At 47.2% G+C, this 17257-nt stretch overlaps 5 protein-coding genes across 5 annotated transcripts; 3 read left to right on the top strand and 2 right to left on the bottom strand.

Annotated features, from left to right (window-relative positions):
* Window positions 1-1383: 1383 nt before the first annotated feature.
* On the top strand, window positions 1384-2065 carry PAAG_05636 (hypothetical protein; the record flags this gene model as incomplete). The annotated part of the gene is made up of 3 exons (XM_002792305.2): window positions 1384-1507; window positions 1579-1806; window positions 1932-2065. 3 exons carry the CDS (start codon window positions 1384-1386, stop codon window positions 2063-2065), a joined length of 486 nt encoding a protein of 161 aa, XP_002792351.1.
* A 1068-nt stretch (window positions 2066-3133) lies between these two features.
* PAAG_05635 (hypothetical protein) lies at window positions 3134-3898 on the top strand (the record flags this gene model as incomplete). Its single annotated transcript, XM_002792304.1, has 1 exon — window positions 3134-3898. The coding sequence occupies one exon, from the start codon at window positions 3134-3136 to the stop codon at window positions 3896-3898; it is 765 nt and encodes a 254-aa protein (XP_002792350.1).
* A 1600-nt stretch (window positions 3899-5498) lies between these two features.
* Window positions 5499-9119, bottom strand: PAAG_05634 (hypothetical protein; the record flags this gene model as incomplete). Its single annotated transcript, XM_015845640.1, has 2 exons — window positions 5499-8754; window positions 8935-9119. 2 exons carry the CDS (start codon window positions 9117-9119, stop codon window positions 5499-5501), a joined length of 3441 nt encoding a protein of 1146 aa, XP_015699866.1.
* Window positions 9120-11915: 2796 nt separating this feature from the next.
* PAAG_05633 (dolichyl-phosphate mannosyltransferase polypeptide 2) lies at window positions 11916-12260 on the bottom strand (the record flags this gene model as incomplete). Its single annotated transcript, XM_002792302.1, has 2 exons — window positions 11916-12101; window positions 12204-12260. 2 exons carry the CDS (start codon window positions 12258-12260, stop codon window positions 11916-11918), a joined length of 243 nt encoding a protein of 80 aa, XP_002792348.1.
* A 501-nt stretch (window positions 12261-12761) lies between these two features.
* On the top strand, window positions 12762-15761 carry PAAG_12074 (pre-mRNA-splicing factor cwc22; the record flags this gene model as incomplete). Its single annotated transcript, XM_002792301.2, has 1 exon — window positions 12762-15761. One exon carries the CDS (start codon window positions 12762-12764, stop codon window positions 15759-15761), a length of 3000 nt encoding a protein of 999 aa, XP_002792347.2.
* Between the last annotated feature and the right edge of the window lie 1496 nt (window positions 15762-17257).

Below are 17257 nucleotides of genomic sequence, written 5' to 3'. Positions count from 1 at the left end.
GGTGTCTAGTTGGTTCGTCGTCATGGCTGTTGCTGATGTAACCACGGGTCCGCCCGACCGTGGCGCTCATGTTCTGAGCTCAACGTCACAGATGTCATGGATTACTACTGTTAATTAGCACGTTCAAAGATCCGAAATAAACTATTCCATGTTCCCATTCCTCGGTTACGTTCGACCGGGGACAGTCGCTGGTTGGGCTCGCGCTCGGTGCTAACGGGGCAAAGGAACGCTGATGAATCATGTTAAACCGGTTGGATGATAGCGAGCGAAGGGAATTCCAGCGACCCGTGGACAGCGTCTCTCATCTTGAGTTTGGTTCCCGGTGCTGAAATCCTCGAATTTTATTCATATGAATCGCAGCGGGAGCCCACCACGCCCATTGAATTTTATGCTTCATGCTCTCTAATTAATACGTGTACGTCCCCGGTATTTTATCTACCGCGGCAAGATGGAGTCCTCGAGTCAGGTTAGGTGGTCGTTAGCACTTACACTCGTTGGCATCCTTTAAGCAGAGAAGGCCAGCGGCACCAACCGTCAGGGTTAGTTTGAGACAGCTTTTGGCTCTCGAACAGTACGCATGGATCCACTCTACCAAACCCTGTGGCAAAACCATCCGAGAATATGGGTGACCAACCGCAGCTGGTTGTTGGAGTCGAATCCGAAAAGCAAGGAAAAAGTACATGACAAAAATTACAACCTACGCAGACCAGGAATCACTACTCCGTACCAGGAGTGGGCCAGATACCCAGTTTCCAAAATGCATTCTGCTAGAGAAAAAGAGCCAGGAAAACACCGAGAACCAAAACCCAAAAAAAAAAAAAAAAAAAAAAAAAAAAAAAAGAGGGCAAAATTTGGTGTTATCGCAGTGCCCCTGACAAGCTCGACCGGTGTCACTAATTATTCACTGTGAACACGAGCCTGGGCGTGCTAAAATAGATGGCCGGCAAATGACCCTCCGCTCGGTTTACACAGCCAATGATTTATGTACGCCACCGAAGAACCCCATTGGCCCTCAAGAGAGCACCACGAGCAGGTTTAAGGGGTTTGGGCATTGAGGAATGGTTCCAGTAGTTTACCCCAGAGAAGCCCCCGATCGTGCGGTGCACCCCCCCAAAGCGCCTGGCATAAAGTTACGCACTGTCTTTCAGATCCCCTCTCTCTCTATTCCCTCATATAAAACAGGGCTTTTCGTTGGATTCAGAACGCGGATTTTCTTTCTTCTACTACCCCAAAAAAAGAAAACAGTCACTCGTTTCCTATATTAAAACCTTTTTCTCGCCTTCTTGCCTATTCCCATCCGTTTCAATACAACGAGCATAAAACTATTTTGATTCTTTACTCTTTATCTTTTCAAGCCTTCCTTTCACCCCGAATACCGCCAATATGAAGTTTTTCACCCTTATGGCCCTTGCTGGCCTCTTTGCCTCTGCCGCCGCTCTGCCTCAGGAAAACCCTGCTACTACTACTACAACTTCTCTCTCTCCACAGCTCATGTGCGCTAGCTCCTGTATGGCAACCTGACAATTGCGCTTGATACATCTCTTGCATAGCTCGAGATCTTGCTGACATTCTGAACAGGCCCCTCGTCTAGTGTCTGCTGTAAAGCGAGCTGCTTAGGTGTTCCCTGCCCCGACAACAGCATGGCAAACAGGACCAACCAATGCGCAATGAGCTGCAATCAAGGCAGCGGATCCCCAAGCGATATCCAAAACTATGCGATGTGCCAGAGCAGTTGCATCCAAGCCTTCTTCTTGGGCTCCAGCACTGCCCCAACTCCATCCAGCACTGGAAGCGCTTCCACTACCAGTAAGGCAGCTCTTTATCACCCCTTTTATTTAACTCAAGTGATCCGGGATACCCTTCATTGCTATCCCAGTCTTGTTACAGGAACAATTTTACAGATAAATGCTAACAATGGGTGTTGACAAAAGCGTCACCTCCCAATGGTACCTCGACCGGCAACTTTCAAACAACCCCATCCGGTGGTGCTGGCGTTATTAACGTCCAACTCGGATCCTTTGCCGCTGGCATTGTCGGTCTCCTGATGGCTGCTGTCGTTCTCTAAACGCGACACTTTACATGAACCTACAACCAGTGCCTCCGCAGTTAAAATCGCCGTGTTGTAAAAGCCCGCTGGCCTAAAACTGGTCGGTAGCTTGACGGTTGGCTTAATGGTGTATGAGTAGGCACTCCGACACACGCGAAAAGTGAGGGAATGCACTACACAATCTCTTGTCTGTTTATTAATTTACCAGTTTGGAAAATTAATTACTCGGTCTTGTGTGTTCAGGCGGGATGATAATTTTAATCCGGCTTCTTTCTTTTTTGTTTTATTTATTTTCTAGCTTTGTTGGCGGAAGTTAGCCCTGCCTGATAATTGTCATAACTCTTTCGCGTGACAGTTTTTGAAATTTGATATCCCTTATTCTGTTATTTATGCTCTAAATGGTCATGCAAAAACTTCCTCGACACTGGAGGATGGTTTTCATTTCGTTTATAAATGGCATAGAGTGCTTTGAAACAGTTAAATGCTAAACTTGCACCCGTAGATTATTAAGATGAATACTTTTTAAATCAAGCTTGGGAAAGTTATCGGAGGTACAATTTCTCAAATGTTTCTCTTCTGCGAATGCCTACAGGATTTCGTGACAAGCAAGCAATTGACGATTATCATTCCTATTATTCTTCATTTTTACTGGACTATATGCAGTCAGACATTATTATCGCCAGCCTCGTCTGCCAAAATACCTGCTCACATAAATATATAACATATCCATGGAAAAAGAGCCAGCCCATTCTGGACTCTCATTTTCAAGGTTGCTTTGTCAATATCGACTATACCAATACGGTTCGTCCTCCATAGAGGAACAGATGGTTTTAATTGCATTTAATCATTTAATTATGAGAACCGCACCCTCTGCTGCTCTATGTCCAGGCCAGGAGCTGAATCACTCTGCTAAAATAGTTTTGTCGTGTCCACACCCGATAACCTCCCTCCAGCACGATTTAAATAACCAATTGAATCCCAAAAAGTTATGAATGAATACAGCGACAAAATACCAACAAATCCATACCCTCAAATCACATTCTCTCCACACGCCTTGACGGTTCCACAAAATCAATAAACCAAATAATGTGCTCCTCATCCATGCACAAACATGTGGGTGCCACGACCACGACCACCGCAACAGAGACCGCCGATCCCACAACTCTCATTAGCCGCATGACCGCCTACATGGCCCAATGCATGCGCAACCACGACCCGTCCCACAATCCACGCCACGTCCACCGCGTCGTGCACCTGGCACACCAGCTCCTCGCCTCCGAGCGTGCCAGGAACCCATCGTCTACAATTTCCATGGATGACACTGCCATAACGCTGGCGGCCCTCCTCCATGACATTGAGGATAGGAAGTATCTTCCCTCTCCGTCTCACTCGGGCAGCAGCAGCAGCAATGGTGTCGTCTACCATGCCATGCTATCCAATGGCGCAAATCCGGTTTTAGCAGCCAGAGTAAACAAAATCATCTCGCACGTCTCCTTCTCTACTGAAGTGAAGGATCCAGATCTAATCCGCCGCCTCATTGATAAAGAAGGGTATCCGGAGCTAGCTATCGTGCAAGACGCGGACAGGCTGGATGCTTTGGGTGCGGTGGGGATTGCGAGATGTTTTACCTATTTAGGGGCTAAGGGAGGTGGAAGGGCTGGTGGCGGGGGAGGTGAAGGGGAAGAGGGGAGCTGCTGGGAGTTGGATCAGGCGATTGAGCATTTTGGAGAAAAGTTGGAAAAACTGGAGGGGATGATGAAAACGGAGTCTGGCCGGGAGATGGCCAGGGTGAGGACGGAAAGGTTGAAGGTGTTTAGGGAATGGTGGGAGGAGGAGAATGGGGAGAGGTGAGGTGTGGTTGAGATGGTTCTTGTGTTCACTGTGATTTTCTTCTGGCGGTTGGAGGGGATTGCGGGTTTGAGGAACTCCCCGTTCTCCATTTCTCATGCATGTGTCATCTTTATGAGAGGGTCGCATCTCACCTGGGCATATATATGATGTCTCCGTAGAACTATTAAACATTGAGCTTCCAACTCTAGCAAGAAGATACCCCGTCTATCCTCTCGTATGCGAGAAGTCCGTCGGACATCTAATACATGATTGGAACCCCTTCGAAATATTCAGATCAATCATGAATCACCCTCGCAGAACTGTCTAGGTGCCATATGCATATAATAGGCATGACAGTGTCCATCAATGTCTACCCCAATATCTCTCAGTGAATTCCCCGCTAGGTAAATGGATAAAAGGACACATGAAAGCCCAGATTCGCTGGTGGTTCACCCACCCAATTACCAACAGGCCAGCTAGTGGCTTGAGTACGGCTGGGCGGATGAGAAGTGCTATATTCCACTCTTTATGTTCATATGTGACAGACGGGGTTCACAAGGGGAATATCAATAGCTTGGTTTGCTTTATCATGTAGATCGTGTTGTGATGTTTGCGTTTCCCTTGCGAGGGTGATGGTTGGTAGGGACGGTTGCAGGTAGGACACTGGGTTTCCCGGGTGACTTCATGGAGGTGCAGATGCCGGTATTATATATATCTTATTATATATATCTTCCCTCTTCTTATCCAGGAAAGTAAGGATGGTTATGGCTAATATGTGTTGGGTTGATTTGGATTGTCTAAGTTCCAAAGTATGTATGTGAGTGCCCTATTAAACATTTAAAATGACGTATAGATGAGAAACAAAATAAGAAAATCGGCGATGGACAAATGGAAAATGAAGATGCCAGCAATTCAATGCATCAAACTCAATAGTGGTAATCAAACAATAAACCCACTACAGTCAGTTCCTCATGGATATTTCTGATCATAAACAAATTAAGCAAACAGAGAGCACGAATCCAACATAGACCCTATGATAGATCATAGAGTATGGAACATGGAACATGTGCAGAAATCCCATCTCCCATATCATAAGCCCAAATACACCAACCATCTGAAAATTCAAAGAATCTGTCAAGAGTTATGTGCAATCCCAAATACCAGAAACCACCCCAGGAAAATAACTCGGAAATGCAAAAAAGGCAGATAGGAAACGAATAATGATAATATATAACCTATATTGCATCAAGCACACCTGGCAGAATCAAGCAACAATGCATATATCAGAGGCCCACATCATGGATGCCTTACAGACTGCAGGGGACGGTTTCTTGAGAAACGCCGTACTGTAGGTACCAGCATAAGAGAAAAAAAGAACAAAAGAGCATAAACCGTCCAACACCACAATCGAAAATCTAACCTGCCCACATGCAAACGGAGAGAATATTTAAGAAGAAACAGCACTTCGGATAAAAAGGGGATATATATATATATATATGCGCGCAATAAAGGAGAAACCAAGGACACCATCTCGCAAGGGTAACCCAATAAACAAACCGAAGAAGAAAAAACCCGTTGTAAAAATTGGGAAACCACAATACCAGAAAGAAAAAAAAAAAAATCATACCCGATCCCTCGCAAAATCCAACACATCACAATCATCCTCAAAGAACCCACCTTCCTCAGTTCTCCCACCATTAGCATTATCACCATCGGCGGTCCCCGACGAACCCATCCCCCCCCTCTTCTTCCTCCTCGCCGTAATAACAACGTGCTCAACATCTCCACCCTCATTCCCAAGACTAATCATACTCTCTATCTCCCCTCCGCCATCAGCACCACCGGCACTGCCATCCAGACCACACCCTTCATCATCCCCTCCATCATGCATAGAAGCGCGCAGGTTAAGTTTTATGCCCGGTATCTCGTTCCCGAAGACCCACGGCTCCGTTTGTGGCTCTGACTGTTGGATGCTGGCATGCTCCTCGTGACCGGGCGGATAGACGAAGAGATTCACCCTCCGGTCCGTATGGAAGGGCTGGTACGGTGCGTTGGCTTCTATCTCGGCCTGAGAGAGGGGTTGGGATTTCAGCTTGCCGCTGCCCCGCCGCATGAGGGTCTGGGAGGGTAGGGTCCAGAAGCCGGAGACGTGAGGTTCTGCGGGCACGGACACGGGGGGAGGTACGGGAACTGGGATGGGTATGCTTGGCAGTGCGAGAGCCTGCGCCTGTGCCTGTGCCTGTTCGGGACCACTGGGTACCTGCACGTTGGCCGGCAGTCGGATCTCGGACACTTTACTCCCAATGACGGAGTGGCTCTGTTTATTCTTGCCGCCCGCCAGACTCCGTCGGATTCTATACGCCTTGAAAATCCCGCTCTCAATCACGGCTAATATCGGCTCGTCTTCGCTGCAGTTGTCAAGCCAGGTGACACGCGCCGGTACAGCATCTCTAGAGAAACCGGAAAGGTGTAGACGATTCTCGCCTACGTGCCGCAAGGTGTTAACGGTACCTGTTGCCGCACCCATTGATTTACTTAGGCCCGCGGCCACAACTTTACCACCGCCACGCACACCCGTGGCAGCTGTGAGTCCTAACCCGCCTGCGCCGCCTGAAAAAGCTGCCCCGACACTTGGGGCACGGCCTCGTACAGCAGCCAGAATGGGTTGAGTCGTGCCGCCGACAAGCTTCATGGCTGCAGAGAACGGGTTACTGGGAGCAGCTTCCTCATGATCATCGCCGGTAGAAGGATCCTTCTGGTTCGTCTTGGACGGCACAACGCGGCGTGGAGGTGGCCATTGGAATGCAGAGCGTGGAAGGTCATAGACATGAACGGTGCCTTTCTTGGTGATAATTGCCAGATGCTCTCCGGTGGGAGCAGTCCAGATAACATCGACGATTCTTGAGGTGGTCAGTCGAGCATATCGCACTACTTGTCGTACGTGCAGGGCCGGAGGGTTGGAAGCGACTCCGCTTGAAGTGAGGTCATCTGATATAAATGCTCGCGATCTGCAGTGGTTTACCTGCATGAGATCCCAGATATGTTGTATATCGCCCTTTTTGCTGGAGGTTAGCAACATGAGACCACTGGGTGCGAACGAGAGAAAACTACATCCATTTGGCGGTTGGAATGTTGCAATTGGAAGAGGGAAGGATGATCTAACATCCTGGGATCCTTCTAATTTCTTCAAATCAATGATCGACACAAGGTCGGGTTCGCCTGCCAGCCCTGACTGAGTGTCAGGGGCATGGGTTGGCGGGAGGATGTTGTGTCCCATCTGCGTGTCATACGGGTAAGGACGACGAGAGTTGGTAGCCTGCGTCGATTGGCCGTCCTTATTCCAGTAGCTATTCCAAGTTTGGACACTCTGATCTCCAATCCACCGAGCGCCTTTGAATAGCTCCTGCGTGACACCTCTTGCTACTTTATTGAGCAGACTTTCTCCTTCTCCTGAGTCAACGCTGCAGGTCACAGAAGGGCGCGAGGGAGGTGTGTGGCTATCCAAACCATAAGTTTTCTTCTGGATCAGATGTGAAGGAATAGTTCCATGAAGAGAAACTCGGTGCGAGGCCGAAGGGGCAACGACAGCTAGCCATCGACCACTAAGAGATACAATTGGGGTTTCGGGGTTTGCAGATGGACCACTGGCATCTGACTGGTAATCGTCCACGTCAGTTGTTGAATTTGATGAGCTAGAATACCGGCGAGTATCCTTCCACTTCATACTAGTCCACGTTTTCCCAAGACACTGAAAGGCACCTGGAGACGAATTGGGGGCTACACTGTAAATAAAAACCTCACCACTAGTCCCAGAGGCAATGACGAGGAAATTACCGCTGGCATGGATTTTTAGGTTCCCCACAGGCGACGAGGCAGACGCTGGCAAGCCAGGAAAGTAATCGAGATACGGCACCGGCTTCGTTGAATATAACGTCGTAATATGCTCCTGTGTTTTGAGAGAATATATTTGGACTCGAGTTTGCACGTGAGGATGCTCCCCACGCTTTGATTGTGTGTTTGACACTGCCGGTACTATTTCAACATGATCTGAAGATGCTGACGAGGAAACACCGCCATCCTCAGGTGCGAGTGCAGGGCCATGTATGGATATTGCCACCAGCGGCCGGCAAGATGCAAAAGGATCAGTTTTGGATGCACAGGTCAAAATCTTCGCATCGAACACTCTTCCAATCAGACCATCCAGCTTCCCAACTACTTTAATTTTATCACCTTCCATGCCAAGAATTTCCAAACAGCCATCACGACCAACTAATACGACATTGCTGCCAACTTTGTTTGTTTTTGTTGGATGCGGATTTGCAATCGAATCAAAAGTACAGAAAGTGTAACCAGATTCCCCTAATGCCCGCATATTGGGGCTTGGAAAATGTGGTATCTCAATGTCTGGTGCGGCATAGAAGTGCGGTTGGGGTAGATGAGGTAGGGGAATCTGGTTCATGGGATGACTGCTCGAAGAGCACCGCTGATGTTTATCCCCAGATGGGTATCTTGATGGCACGTAATTCGCATGTCCATTTCCATTTCCGCTTCCATGCCTCAGGGGTCGAGATTTCCCCAGGGGTGGTGAGGCTGGTGAGGTGCTGTGGCTGAAACCTCCCTTGTCGCCAGGTGCGGCAAGATGGGGGGGTGATTCGCTAATACTCAGCCCATCAATAAGATCATTGGGAGGACTCTTCCCAAAGGGAATTGACTTGGCCCAAGAATCAGTTCGATGAGCAGTATCATGACTGTCTTGACCACCCAGTGAATTTAGAGCATCCAAGACGGGAGAAACGACATGATTTGGTTGCTGTTGCTCCGCTGGCTGGGATTGGCTGGGGATGTCGTCTGGCTCTGTAGGTGGAGATAAGAACATTCTGCAAAAGATGGTCGTTTAGATATACACGTGTATTATATTATATTCATGTAAGAGCTTTATAGGAGTTGCCAAAGGAAGAACCCGATGCAGGAAAACACACACACACACACACACACACACACACACACAAAAAAAAAAAAAAAAAAAAAACCAAGGAGATAGGTTGATGTGAACGTACATATCGTCTTGGGATTCCTTCGTTTCAGCTTTGGCAGCCCCATCCTCTCTCCCGACGGCATTCCCGACCTTTCTTTTAGCTTGACGACTGAGAGGTGGTTCTGGCTGTGTGCCGAGCTGCTGGGACAAGGGTGACTTGGTCGCTGGAGGTTTGTGCCGGCGGGAGAGTGTAGATGCTGGGGGCATCCAAAAGGCGGTAGGGTTCTAGTGGAGGAAAGGCGGCCACCCCAAGGCCAGAAAATGTGCGGATAGGTTCGAGACAATATGAAGGTGTTATGAGGAAGTAAGCACGCGCCTGGTAATTTCTCGAATAAAGAGAAGATATTTGGGAGGTACAGAGCAAGGAGGTATCGTAGGATAACCCGTCAACGGTTGACCAGCCCGAGACGACGGATGGTAGCAGACGAGCACGGCTGATAATAATCGTAATGGATGGATATGCCAGATATCGCTGGAAAAATAGCTTGAATGATAGCTTCAAGATTAGGAGAAGTGAGGTGGCGGTATTATATGCAGGCAGCTATGGGCAGCTATAGGTACGGAGGAGGTAATAGGTATATGTGGTCTGTAGAGCGGGGGGGGAAATAAATAAGCGTAGACAGAAACAGCGGCTCCCGGCAGAAAGTTCGCTGCGAGATGGCTGATAGCTGCTAGCTACCAAGGTACGGAGAGGACGATGGTGTTCAACAGGGCGAGGGCAAGCTGGCGGTCGAAACCACGGGGGAATCCCAGTTGGTAGAGAACAGCGCAGAGGTGTTGCAGAGGTGTTGCTGAGGTGTTGTTGAGGTGTTGCTGAGGTGTTGCTGAGGTGTTGTAGTAGTAGTAGTAGTAGTAGTAGTAGTAGTAGTAGTAGTAGTAGTAGTAGTAGTAGTAGTAGTAGTAGTAGTAGTAGTAGTAGTAGTAGTAGTAGTAGTAGTAGTTGTAGTTGTAGTTGTAGTTGTAGTTGTTGTTTTTGTTGTTGTTGTAGTAGTAGTAGTAGATAGCAGATAGCAGCAGCAAGACAAGAGGGGCAACCCCAGCAGAGAGTCAAACCAGCCAGTTTGGTTTGATTGTTAGTGAGCTAGTTAGCTAACTAACTAACTAACTGGCTGACCGGTTGGTTAGTGATGGTCAACTTAACCAACCAACCAACCAACCCACCCACCAACGAACCAACGAACCAACCAGCTAACTCACTCCGCTCACTCACTCACTCACTAAATAACTAACTATTAACTAACTATTAGTTAATTAGTTAATTAGTTAGTTAGTTTCTCCCTGAGGATGACACATCCCACAGGCCCATGGGTAGCTAGGGACGCGGCTCCCGCCATTCCGCGCCAGGTGACGGGATACAGCCCGTGATTGGCTGCCGACCGGCGTTCCTCTGCTTATGTAAGAAATCCCTTGGCATTGCGGTGCGTTTTAGAGGGGCGATGGCCGGTTCCATGGATCCCAGCCTTAACCTCTAGCCATTCGCCTTGAGAGGAGGGGGAGGGGGATAGGAGGCTCAGGTCCACTGGGCTGCCCAGAAACCCGCCGATCAGGCACCACATGACTGGACACGTGCTTATGACGTAGGAGGGGGAGCGAGCCAGCCACAACAGCCAGGGCACAGAGGGAGGGCAGAAGGGGCAGAAGGGGGTTGTGAAGTTGGGTGGTGAAGTGGGTGGTGAAGGGGGTGAAGGGGGTGAAGGGGGTGAAGGGAGGTTCTACAAACACCTCGGGGGAGAGAAAGGAGAAAGGGACAACATCCCCCCTGACGCCCTGACTGGTGTTGATGTTCTGTAAGTACCTTCCAAGGTTCATTTCAGGGTACGGCTTATCCCACACGCAAAGTCCAGGTAAGTTAAAAGGGGGGTTGAGAAGCGTCCTGATAGGTAGAGCCCAGGTACCCTTCCTTCATCGTAGACAGCTCCCTCTTTACGCTGGACACCACTGTTTCATGCGCTCTTTTTTGTCTCGGATGGAGCAGAGAGACAGACCATATATATCTGGTTTAAACCAAAACGTAGGATTTTACTGGACGACCTGGATGGAGTTGGACTACAGGCTCTGGTACTTTACTATCCAGATCTGTCCCGCTGGCGTCTTCGAATAGCGTTTGGTCAGTATGTTATTTCGGGGATCGTAGTAACAAATATCCCAGTTTTCCGCCCCAACACCTGATTTCCGAAAATTCAATTACAGCATCAGGCTGAGGATTGGGGCGCAAGGCAAGGAGAGACAAGGAAAGACAAAGAGAAGACAACGCAAGATGGGCATGTTGACTTTTTAAGACAATGGCACCCGTATCCCGTTTTCCACCTTCATTTTGCTCGTTGAATCTTCCCGTTTCTTTCTCTGATACTCCATTCCATTTGCCACGAGCATACTGCCGTTATCAGGTACATACACATGTTTCCACCTGGGACACTTTGTCCAAACGGCAAAACTTGATGCCCTTGGTGACTGTCATGTACGATCATGTGACGTGGAGGAATGCTTGGATCACACGAAGGCATAATTAATGTATCGCGGGCGTGATGATACAGTAGAATAACCAGCAGCATCATGAGATAAGTGGACTTCGGGTTCCAAGAATCCTTGGATTGCTAGCAGCCTGCGCCCTCAGATGTACAGCACTTCCCCCAACTCCTAACTCATAACCTATATATCCAATCAGGTGGTTTGAGTACGATATCTATTTTCGGAGGAAATCTGCACAGAATGACACGTTTGTGCTGACACCTGAATGAAAAAAGGCCATGCAACACATACGCATACGCATATCATATTTCTAACATATATACGGCGAGGACAATCAATCGGGTATTCCCTTGAGCAAATGATCCCAACCGTCCGACCCAGTGATATTTCAACCTGACTCTCGTGTTCCATCTACCGAGCACCCTTCTATCTGCTCTTTGCTGCGCATTACAAAACCCCATTCACAAGAATAAAAAGAACAAAGACAAAAAAAAAATAATAATAATAATAATAATTGCATCAAAAACCCAAGCGTCACGCTTTCTTCTTAGCAGCCGCCTTCGCCTTCGCAGCTTTTTTCCGATTACTCCGAATCATAACCACACCAAGGAATGTTCCGACGACTGCGGAACCGAGCAGAGTCAGGATAACAGGGATGCGGATCGCCCAGACTCGCGGTGGGAAGAGGTCGTGGAGTGGATGGCCGTCGTCAACGAAGGGCTATTGGTTCCATTAGTATTTTTTTTTTTTTTTTTGCCGACTTGTCAACTACTGTTGTTTTGCCTGTCCGTTTGGGTTTCGCGGTTTGTGGTGAATTCATACCATAAGGAGAGTCCATGCTGTGTAGTATAGGTAAACCGCTGTCGCCACTAAAAGCATGGCTAGCCCGATGAGACGTCCAGACTGGTGTGTAAATACTTGGTTAGCGATGTGCACTTTGTAAAGAAAGGGGGGGGTCATGGGAATATCACCATCACTGCAACGAGAATATCTAAGCTGCCCGTTTGGGATTTGAGTGTAATGAATCAAAAGTCACGCAAATTGGATCTCCCCGCGCGACAAATTTGACCACAAAGTCTGTCTAGATAACTCTCGAGTCGACAATTTTCAATTCTTCCCCCGTCCTTCTCAGGGGTTTATCCCTCTCTTGTTTACGAAAGCGCAGCGGGCAATTACATATCACGTGACGACACAACGCGCTAAAAACTTTTACGGTTTGACAAGACGATCTTTTAACCCTTGCGAACAAAACAACATCTTCAACAACCAAGAACAAACACGGCGAGCTGTATCACTCTCCTTTCAAGGGCCTCGAGTGGACAGCCATATCGAACACATGACTTGAACGCAGCCACGAGAGCATCACATACTACTAAGAAAATGGAAGATCCAATGATGCTACAGTCGGCCGTTCGCCTGCCAACTCCTCCGCCTGGCATATCCTTCTCCCCCCAGCCCCTAGGTGCTCGAAAACGGTCACCACCCTCTCGTTCCCCCTCACCTGACCGACGACGCTCTCCCCCAAATGGCTTTTCTCGAGACGGGCCTCATGGGCCGTATGGCGAGACCGATCGTTCTGTGGATCGGGAAAGGGAGCAACAGCTCGCGGAACGGCTGCGAAAGCGAGAAGCTCCAGCAAAAGCCCTTACCGAAGAAGAGAAGCAAGCTGCTGCAAAAGCGGAATATGAGAAGCTGCTGAATATGCGCTCTGGCGGAACGTATATTCCCCCTGCGAAACTCAGAGCACTGCAAGCTCAGATCACGGACAAAACTAGCAAGGAGTATCAGCGGATGGCATGGGAGGCTCTCAAGAAATCCATCAACGGTTTAATCAATAAGGTCAACGTTTCGAATATCAAGCATATCGTCCCCGAGCTCTTTGGCGAAAACCTCGTCCGGGGAAGGGGTCTTTTTTGTCGAAGTATTATGAAAGCGCAGGCGGCCAGCTTGCCCTTCACGCCCATCTACGCTGCCATGGCTGCTATTGTCAACACCAAACTTCCACAGGTCGGTGAGCTTTTGCTAAATCGGCTCATCGTCCAGTTCCGCAAGGCTTTCAAGCGAAATGATAAAGCGGTTTGTATCTCGTCGACTACTTTTATCGCGCACCTGTGCAATCAACAGGTGGCACATGAGATGGTCGCGGCGCAGATTCTCCTTCTTTTGCTTCATAAGCCTACGGATGATAGCGTGGAGATAGCCGTAGGACTGACAAGGGAGGTAGGCCAGTTCTTGGAGGAAATGGGAGGGCCGATCGCGCTGGCGGTGTTTGACCAGTTCAGGAATATTCTCCACGAGGCAGATATTGATAAACGTGTGCAATATATGATCGAGGTGTTGTTCCAGGTCCGTAAGGATAATTACAAGGATAATCCTGCGATCAAAGAAGAGCTCGATCTCGTCGAGGAGGAGGACCAGATCACACATCGCGTGAGCCTTGATGACGAAATCGATGTCCAGGATGGACTCAATATTTTCAAGTACGATGCTCAGTGGGAGGAACATGAGACGGCGTATAAAACTCTGAAAGCCGAGATTCTGGGTGAGGTTAGTGATGAGGAAGGTGGTGACGAGGAGGGGACGGATGACAGCTCTGAGGAAGACGAAGAAGATGAACAGGACAAGCAGATGGATATCAAGGACCGGAGCAATACGGATCTTGTCAATCTGCGGCGGACGATCTATCTTACTATCATGTCGAGTATTGATTTCGAAGAATGCTGTCACAAGCTCATAAAGATTACCTTGCCGCCAGGACAGGAGTCGGAGCTTCCGTCCATGATTATAGAGTGTTGCTCGCAGGAACGGACTTATTCCAAATTTTACGGCTTGATCGGGGAGCGTTTTGCGAAGCTCAACAGGCTCTGGGCGGACTTGTACGAGGCTGCCTTTGTCAAATATTATGAGACCATCCACCGCTACGAAACGAACCGGCTCCGGAATATTGCAAAGTTCTTCGGACATATGTTCAGCTCGGACGCTATTGGATGGCATGCATTGTCAATAGTGCATCTTAATGAGGAAGAGACGACATCCAGCAGTCGTATCTTCATCAAGATTCTCTTCCAGGAACTCACAGAGGTCCTTGGAATGACGAAACTACAGGCAATCCTCAACGATGAAATACTCAAGCCCAGCTTTGAGGGATTGTTCCCAACTGATAATCCAAGAAACACCCGTTTCTCAATCAACTACTTCACAAGTATCGGCATGGGTGTTCTCACAGAAGGGATGCGGGAGCATTTGAAAAATATGCCGAAGCCAGCCATCCCCGCCCTGCCTGCGCGAGCAGCGGAATCCGACTCGGAATCCGTCAGCTCATATTCAAGTTACTCATCATACACCGGCACCTCGAGGTCCCGTTCTTATTCGCGCTCCCGTTCTCCTTCTCGTGGTCGAAGGTCAGGTTCGTTCTCTCGCTCTCCCTCGTCTATGCCTAGATCCCCAGGCACCAGCAGGAGCAGGAGCAGAGACAGAAGCTACACCCCATCCCGCTCCCGCTCCCGCTCCCGGTCTCCACCAACCAGATGCCGGGGCAGACAGCCCTCATATTCCCGATCCCCAACTCCTGCATCCCGCAGATCTCGATCCGTCTCATATTCTCCCGTCCGCCGTCGATCACCGCCCACCCGAAGGGACGAATCGGGAGGTAAAGCACTTGCCGGCAAGCGAAGCAGCAAGCGCTCACCATCACGCTCAGCCACCCCACCCCGCCGCCGCGGCCAAGCCAACGGCACCGGCCGCAGAGCAAGAAATTACTCAGTCTCTTCATATTCACGCTCCCCATCTCCCCCGCCCCGCTCAAGTAGGGGACGACGACGACATTCGTCTTCACCTTCATCTTCCCCCTCACGCTCCCGTTCTCGCTTCCGTTCACACTCCCCACCGCCGCGAAAACAACAAAATGACGGCAGAAACCGCTCACACCATCGATCAATCACGCCCCCTCCACGCACCAGAACCCACCACAGAGGCCGAAGCATGAATAGACACCCGTCCGTATCCCCGCACCGCTCCCCTTCCCCACCGCCGCGAAAACAACAAAATGACGGCAGAAACCGCTCACGCCATCGATCAATCACGCCCCCTCCACGCACCAGAACCCACAGAGGCCGAAGCAAGAATAGACATCCGTCCGTATCCCCGCACCGCTCCCCTTCCCCATCTCCACGGTATTTGCGAAGGGAGAGCACGTCTTGTTCGCAATCGCCTCGTCGCTCTGTTACTCCGCAAAAGCGGGCGCGTGTGCAACGTGGTGGGGGCGGTGGTGGGCGACGACGTTCATTTTCTCGATCACGGTCTCGGTCTCGATCTCCGTCCCGGTCTCCAGTTCGAGCCCCGGTGTCTGGTGGGCGGGCGAGGGCGGCTGATTTCTTGTAGTTGTAGTTGTGGGGTAGGGCAAGGTTTTATTGAGCGTGGTGACGGTGATCGTGATGTCGGGGAGGGCACAAGAAGAAAGGAAAAAGGTCATTGAAATGTTTTGTGCGATGGTTAATCAACATGCAGTATCTTGAAGAAAGAATAGATGATCTTTTTTTTTTCTTTTTTTTTTTTTTTGCGCTCTTGTCTTTTAGTAATCCCCCTTTTGCTTTCTTTTTTTAATCTCTTTTATTCGCTTTCGGCTTGGAGGGTGCTTGCTTTGGCACATGTATCACCAGATTATATTTTATTGAAGTTCTCCTTATGTTTCTTACAGCAGTAGGCCCTTGCATGAACCATCCTACATTTTATAAAATTTGGTACTTAAGTTTATTATTCCCTCTCCTCATCCTTAAAACTAATGAATGTCCATCTGATTTTATCCATGCATGTCGCTTTAATTTTAAGTTCTGCTCATTTCGAATAGATTTGATGCAGGTGTTTTTTTTTTTATCTTTCTTAGAATATCATTTTTATCATTTTAAAAATTTAATATGTGCATTCTCTATACTCAAACTTACATGTACCTATTCTTTATCAGGTGTGGCTATGATCTTAATTTATCATAGTCACTTCATGACTTATGTTTATTTGATCAAGTTAAAAGAAATGAAATGACAAAAGTAGAGAAGAAAGAAGAGAAATTAATGTAAAGTAAATGAGAACATGAAAAAATGACTTCTTTTCCCTCTATAGTAGATATTTTATCATGGAAGTAACAGCAATTTTCAAATGAATTATCAATTTTAAATTCTTTTATCTTACTAGATTACAATCTAAATTATTCACATTCTGCACTAACTAATTATTTTGAATTAAATTATATATGATTTATAATATCTTATTTTAATATGTCTAAATGTACTGTAAAAGCTGAATTTTTGAGATGTTTATATATATAAATTTAAAAACTTTGCTAGCAATGATGTATATAATTTATATAATTAAATAATTAAATAATAATATAATCAATATATTGAATAGTTAAAATAAATCTAATTATTTTTTCTAATTAAATCTTTTTTATATTGAATTTAATAACTATATTTTATATGTTTTTTTTATAATAAATACATTTAATTATTATTATTATTATTATTATCATTATTATTATATTTACAAATTATAATAATTTAATTTTATTTACTTTTATTAATTAATAAATCAAAGTTAAATTAAAAAAATTTAAATAGTTAAATATAAAGCTTTATATATTAAAAATAATTCTTGCTTTACAATAATAAATATCTTAAGTTTAAATCTTCATCTTCTTTTTATAATTGAAGCTTTTTACATTTTGTGTACACATTGATGCTAGAAATTAAAGTAAATTGATTTTGATAATTCACTCATTTAAAGAATTTACTTGCTTGAGAATTATATTACCTAAGAAATTGACAAATGAAAATTGTGAAAATGTAACTAAAATAAAACAACATATGAGATCAACTGAAAAA

Source organism: Paracoccidioides lutzii (assembly GCF_000150705.2).
Source record: "Paracoccidioides lutzii Pb01 unplaced genomic scaffold supercont2.15, whole genome shotgun sequence".
Taxonomy (NCBI): Eukaryota; Fungi; Ascomycota; class Eurotiomycetes; order Onygenales; family Ajellomycetaceae; genus Paracoccidioides; species Paracoccidioides lutzii.
This window is presented reverse-complemented; position numbering and strand designations above follow the sequence as displayed.